The sequence below is a fragment of the Trichechus manatus genome, unplaced genomic scaffold (assembly GCF_000243295.1).
Source record: "Trichechus manatus latirostris isolate Lorelei unplaced genomic scaffold, TriManLat1.0 scaffold00417, whole genome shotgun sequence".
Taxonomy (NCBI): Eukaryota; Metazoa; Chordata; class Mammalia; order Sirenia; family Trichechidae; genus Trichechus; species Trichechus manatus.
In genome coordinates this window covers 27,381-34,633 of record NW_004444353.1, presented here as the reverse complement: position 1 = coordinate 34,633, position 7,253 = coordinate 27,381, and the positions used below count along the sequence as shown (strand labels likewise).

The 7,253-nt window shown below is 37.4% G+C and overlaps 1 protein-coding gene across 1 annotated transcript; it reads left to right on the top strand.

The window, feature by feature from the left end:
• The first annotated feature begins 4,116 nt into the window (after positions 1-4,116).
• On the top strand, positions 4,117-5,117 carry LOC101352092 (olfactory receptor 51F2-like). The gene is given in 2 exon segments (XM_004391052.2): positions 4,117-4,155; positions 4,158-5,117. Coding segments are annotated over 2 exon segments (999 nt in total).
• The last annotated feature ends 2,136 nt before the right edge of the window (positions 5,118-7,253 follow it).

Genomic DNA, 7,253 nt, shown 5'->3' with positions numbered 1-7,253 from the left:
AAACAATAAAATAAGCACTAGTCTACATGTATAAATACAAAAGGGTGTTAATCCAGTAATAGAAGTCATTTCTTCTGACTTGAGGAGATGATATCACGAAATCCTTCCTAAAATAAATAAATTCATGTTGAATTTATAAATGATTTAACGGACCATGTAAAGAGTCTAAAGAGTATAGGCTCATTCAAAGAAGAGGGAACTTCTTGAATTAAGCAATGCACAATGAGGCAAAAGAACTTGCTATATTTGGTAGTTTGGTGAATTGAGAAAAGCCCAGGTTGAATATATCAAAAAGTGCCTGGTGCAGAGGATTGTGTAGGTAGCAGTAAATGGATTTTGGCAGATTGGGAAGAGCCTTGAGTGCTATGATAAAGAGTTTTGACTTCATGCTGAAGGCAAGGAAGGGCTCTATATGAAGATGAATTTTAGAAAGATCCCATAGGCGTCAATATGGAGAAAGTTTGGAAACACTTGAAATTCAGGGCAGGAAAATTACTTATGAGAATATTGCTGTAGTCATTGAAAAAACTAAGAGCGTGGAACTGGAGGGTAAGGATGGTTAATCAAGGGGCATTTCAGAAGTTGAACCTCTAAAAAGACTGGATGGCCTTGAAGATTGTGGTAGGCAGATTCTAAAACGGCCCTCAAGATTCCTGCCCTCCAGTGTTCATGCCCTGAATTATACCCAGCTGTTGAGTATTCATAGCCAGTGGTGGTTGTGAATATGATAGGATATCACTTCTGTGAATATGTTACATTATACGCCAAAGGGGTTTTGCAGATATAATTAATTTTGTGACTTGTGGAACATATGGTATCCCAACCACTTTTTATGCCTCTGGAGTTCTTTGGGAGACACTTTTCCCACTGAAAGTGTTTGCTTCCCTCCAATGGGGACTTGTGTAACAGTGAAAAGTGAAAGAAAAGTTTGTTGAAACAAAATATCTGGGTTATTAGGCAAAATCAGAGGTGCCTCATGGACCCAAAAGGAAGGTGCCCCGCAATAAAGCCTGCTACCCAAGACCAGTGGGCCGGACAGACTTCCACAAATCATGTATTTTCACATAATATTTCTCAAAATCTATATTAACGAACCAAAAATTTAAACATATTCAATGACTCAGCATGCGTTCCACTACTAAAAACACACGGTATCAACAAAAAATTCAAAGTAGAAATTAATTGGGTCTTGAAAGGGCTAAGTTTCCTGATTGCTTGACTTTGAGTGAAGCAAAAATCTCAAAAGAGAGACTATCCTGGTTGGGCCTGACCGAATCATATGAGATTTTCAAAGAGACAAGAAGCAGAGTTTCTCTTGCTGGTTTTGAAGAAGTAAGTTGCCGTGTTGTGAGAGGGCCACATGGTTAGGACTAAGGGTAGCATCTAGGAGCTGAGAGCAAACCCCGGCCCACAGACAGCAAGAAACAGAGTACTCCGTTTTACAACCACAAAGAACTAAATTCTGCCAACAACCTGCATGAGCTTAGAAGAAAATCCTGAGCTCCAGATGAGAATGCAGCCCTGGCTGACACCTTGATTTCAGTCTTGTGAGATCCTGCATAGATAAGCCAGCTTTGCTGTGCCTGGATTTCTGATCTACAAAACTGTGAGATAATAAATGGATGTTGTTTTCAACCACTAAATTTGTAGTATTTTTTTTCCGTCAGCAACAGAAAACAAAAACAACAGGATATGTTTTGGTCAAAAAAGAACGCAGATTTCAACTACAGGTGTGAACATTTAAAGAGGAAAATAAGCGTAGACAGCTCATTCAATGAGTTGTTGATGAAGGGGTAGAGATACATGGAACAGGGAAGCAAGGTATTTTCTAAAATTATGTTTAGGTTGAGAAAGAATTTGTCATGCTTGTAGACTATGGTACCAAACCCAAACCAAATTCATTGCTGTGGAGTCAGTTCTGACTCATAGCAACACTACAGAACAGAGTAGAATGGCTCCATAGGGTTTCCAAGGCTGTAAAACTTTACGGAAGCAGATTGCCACATCTTTCTCCTATGGAGCAGCTGGTGGGTTTGAACTGACGACGTTTTGGTTAGCAGCCGAGTGCTTAACAACTGTGCCACGAGGGCTCCTTAGAGTATGGTAATGGTACAAATTAGGATGAACGAGGGGGAAAAAAAAAGAAGGAAAAATAATTAGGATTATTTCCCAGAGGAGAAAGAGATCTATTCATCCATTCTTTTCTCAATGTTTAGAAATTGCCCAAAGTCCTTACCTTTTCGAAGATGACAAAATAATTCCCTACTTGATCCCTATAACCTATCCAACACTAACTTTCAGTACTTTATATCTTACATTCTAGCAGCATTACTAAAATATCTGAAACTCCATGGCTTTGACTTGCTTAGATCATTTTTAATGGCAGTTTACACTTATCATCCTCTACATAAGTATCCTACACTTAGAGAAGCCTTTGTTTAACTCCTCAACAACACTTATCAATCACTTTCTAATATACACAACCCCTGTATTTTAAACACAATTCCACTATTATATATACCACACTACATTTTGTGTGTTTATTTACTTGTGTGTTTTTCTAACTATTCAATAATTGTCTTTGAAGCAAGTGTCATATCTAATCAGGTTTTGTATTCCCAGTGTCTAGAGACAGTCTGGATTCCATTGTTCACTTAGTAATGTTTGATGTTAAACTACACTAATGTCCAAAACTGACTGAGAGGCTATGTAGTAGGGTTGCCTTTGGAAAGGAGCAAGAGTTTTTTCTTCTGAATCAAAAAACAATGAACAAAGGATGAGAAAAACAGCTATGGAGGAAGAAGAAACCAAACAAGGAGGATATTAACCAGTGGGCTTTGCCTAAATCAGCCTTAGATAATATTCGTATGTTTGTTTTGTTTTGTGAGCTTTCAGATAAAAATACAAGTAGATAAGTGGGAAAGAAGTGGGATTAGAATTAGGAAAAGGAAGGAAAATAAATGTTTTGCATAGTTTTTTAATTAAAAATTTTCTTTTTAAGTGATAGTAGCTGATATTGGTGAGCATTTATGGTAAGTCAGGTACTCTGTCAAGTTTTCACATACACCTCATAACAATACTATGGGGTATATTTATCGTTATTATTTTAGCGATGGGGAAACTGGGGCATATAACAGTTTAATAACTTGTCAAGTGATAACTCAGCTGGTAAATATCAGAGTCCGTGCTTGAACATAATGCTTAGACTATGCAATACTACAAAATTGCCAGGATGCAAGATTAAAAATTCAGAACATTAAACTATAATACTCAGATTGAAGACCTTCTGTACTCCAGTAAGGAGTCCCTGGGTGGCACAAACAGTTAAGTGCTTGGCAATTAACTGAAATGTTGGTGGTTTGAATCCACCCTGTGGTGCCTCAGAAGAAAGTCCTCGTGATTTACTTCTGAAAGATCACAGCCACTGAAAACCCTATGGAGCAGCTCTACTGTGACACACGTGAAGTCTCTATGAGTCAGAATTGATTCAACAACAACTAGTTTGTTTGTTTTGGTACTCCAATAATTCTCTGTATAAATGTCTTAATTGCTCATAGTTTTTATGTGGTATGAAAGATACTTATGTACAGTTCAAGTTTTGATATTGCAAATAGCATGTTTTCAAGGGAATTATCACAACTACTAACAGATAGTAGGGGCTCAATAAATGTAGCTATTTATGAAGATAATAAATTTGATTGAAATAATGTATCCGGGAGATGAAGGGAGTGTTTCTATTTTGGACCCCCAGAAACTAAAATAATTCATTTACTTTATCAGAATATGGTACACTATATACTATCCCTTTAAAATTTCATACTCCTTTTGGACACATTTCAACATATAATTTACTGAATGCTTACCACTTGAAGTCAGAAAATAAATTACTTCTCAGTCCTGCGAACTTAAACAAGACGGAACATTATTCCATTTGTTTGTGTTAAAATTCCATATGCTCAGGTAATCGTTCTGTGTTCTGCTCCTGTGTTTGATGTAGTCTTATTTTTTGATCAATCTACCTGAGCTCTCTACATAAAATACATACTATCTTTTCTATATATTTGCCTGGTGAAAGTACTAATTTCAGGTTGAATATATAATAAATAAAACCAATTTATGATTTCAGGATTGACTCATGGCTTAAAATTCTGCAGGTTATGTTCCATATATCAACTTTCCTGAATACCACATCTTCTTCCATCATTTTTCTGCTAACTGGTGTTCCTGGGCTGGAAGCTTTCCACACCTGGATCTCCATTTGCTTTTGCTTTCTCTATGTAACTGCCCTCTCAGGAAACAGCCTGATTCTCTTTGCCATTATCACTCAGCCCAGCTTCCATGAACCCATGTACTATTTCCTCTCCACGCCCTCTACCACTGATCTCGGCCTGTCCATATCCACTCTGGTCACCATGTTGGGAATATTCTGGTTCAATGCCAGGGAGATCAGCTTTAATGCCTGCTTGTCACAGATGTTCTTTATTAAACTCTTCACTGTCATGGAATCCTCAGTGCTGTTGGCCATGGCCTTTGATTGTTTTGTGGCCCTTTCTAATCCTCTTAGGTATGCCACCATTTTAACTGACCTGAAAATAGCCCAGATTGGAGTAGCAATTGTCACCAGGGGCACACTAATCCTGCCTCCTATGGTGGTACTTCTTAAAACATTGTTTTACTGCCACAGGCACGTGCTCCACCACTCCCACTGCTTTCACCCTGATGTGACGAAGCTCTCCTGCACAGATAATAGGATCAACAGTGCAGTTGGTTTGGTTGCTCTGGTAACCACTGCTGGAGTGAACTCCATTTTCATCTTCCTTTCGTATGTTTTGATCGTTAAGACTGTCCTCAGCATTGCATCCCCAGAAGAGAGGAAGAAAGCCTTCAACACATGTATCTCCTATATTGGAGCTTTTGCTGTATTCTATATTCCATTGATCAGTCTGTCATTTGTCCACAGATTTGGGAAACGTGCCCCACGCGATGTACATATTCTGATTGCCAATGCCTACCTGTTAATCCCTCCTGTGATGAACGCCATCATCTACAGTGTGAAGACCAAACAGATACGTAGGGCTGTGATAAAAGTTCTCCTTTCCAGGGCGCCAATGAACTAGATGAGTGTTTCAGATTTTCAAGTCCCAGTCATATTATAGATAAGGAAAATGGCATTTTGAGAGGTTAAACTGCTTAGAATCATGTTTGGGCTGAAAGTTTCCTAAAAGATCACTTAATTTCGAGTAAGAAGATTGTAGGCAAAGAGAGATAAAGATGAGCTAGAATTACCAAAGAGTATCACCATTTTCTTTTTAAAAACCACGATGATAATAAGAGCATTTATTTAAGACAAAACATTTTCAATAGCTTGAAAACCAGTGATCCAGCTTATACTGCAAACGTGGCTTTGGTTTGTTTAAAATACATGGAAGAAGGTGAAGTTTCTACTTGTCTTACATTTTTTTCTGTACAGAGAAAACCACCACCATATCTGCTCACAAATGAGAATAAACAGTATATTACCAATTGCAAATAACTCTTATCATCTAAATCTGTCATAGACAACTGGCATTGTCCATGGTTGGTGAACTGTTCCAAAATATTCTTCCTTCCCCTTCCTGCCATGGTCTCCCTGGTCATGTAACAGCGAGTTTCATCAGCAATGAATGTTTTACTCCTTTGTCAGTAACCTAACCTTTTTTGTCCAGTTACTCTTACTATCCCTCTGTTCTTCAGAAAATACTTCTGTGAAAAATAACTCCTCTTAATTCCCATTCTGTATTGTTTCTTCAGAAATACCAATGTCATGCTTATGGCTAAGTAAGTTTGCCCTTGTGTTTGGCAAACACCATCTCAATAAAATTAATTTTCTTTGAAGTGACAAGATAAACAAGAACCAAATACAGAAATATTTTAATCTTGTTGGATTTCTGATGCTATCACATCCCTGTCTTCAAGGGAAATTGAAGTGGGTATGTCAGGCTTCAGACAGGAAAACAGAAACCGTACAGGGATTTTTACAGGGAATATTTACTATAAGGACCTGAGTAAACAGGTATCGGAGGAATGAAAAAGCAAAAAGAGAACAGAGATAGTAACAAGAAGTAGCTTCCACCCTGATGGCTATGGGGATGCACCTTCTTCTATGGTGGAAACACATTCATTTCTCCCACCTTGAGGCAAATGTCTTTCTGAGGCTTAATAGATGGTATAAATAGATCCAGTGTATGGTTAGAGGGGCAGAAATAAATATGCTATATGTTTGAATGTAATTCTCCAGTTTAATACTACCGAGGTTGGAGCATCACCTAGATTGCTCCTACTTACCTTTCAATATTCTCCTGTATATGTTTTTGGGCTACATATTTATCCACCAATCCTATTTTATCTTGTCTTATATCATTTGTATCTTTTCTTAGATCTTTCATATATGAATTTTGCTCATATTCCAGAGCTTTTATGAATTTTTTCTTTTATTCAAACATTTTTCTTCCTTTTCTAGAGTGGGTATGGAGATTGAGTATATGTGCTTACTCCATCTTCCTTATGCATCTCCAGTTCTTTTTTTTTTTAAATATGGGTTTATTGGGATGTCATTGACATACCATACAATTCATTAAAGTGTTAAAAATCAATATTTTTCTAGTATATTCACAGAGCTGTATAACCATCACCACAATCAATTTTAGAACATTTTCGCCACTCCAATCAGTAACCCTATTAGCATTCACTCCGCATTCCTCTCCACCTCCAGCCCTAGACAACCACTAATCTATTTCTTGTCTCTATAGATTTACTTATTCTGAACATCTCATGTAAATAAAATGATACAGTATGTGGTCTTTTGTGGTTGGCTTTTTCACCTAGCATAATGTTTTCAAGGTTCATCTATGTTGTAGCATGTACATTGTTGACAAATAATATTCCATTGTATGGATATATTCCTCCATTTACTAATTTAGTCAATGATTTATTTCTGAGTATAAGCTCATAGACATTTATTTTATGTTTTGGAATATAATCCAATAATGCTTTATCTTGTTGCAAATTGTACCAGCTTTGGCCATTGGGACCTCTTTAAACTGGCTCTTGTTTTCCTTTGACATATTCCCATCGATGTGCTTGTGTGTGAATGTGTGTGTGTGTGTTTAGCACTTCCTTACTTTCTAGCACTACAAGATACTCCAGGGTCATAGTGTATATTTCCTGCACCAGTCCTAGAACCAACCATTTATCCAAGAAGCCCTGGTTTCTTT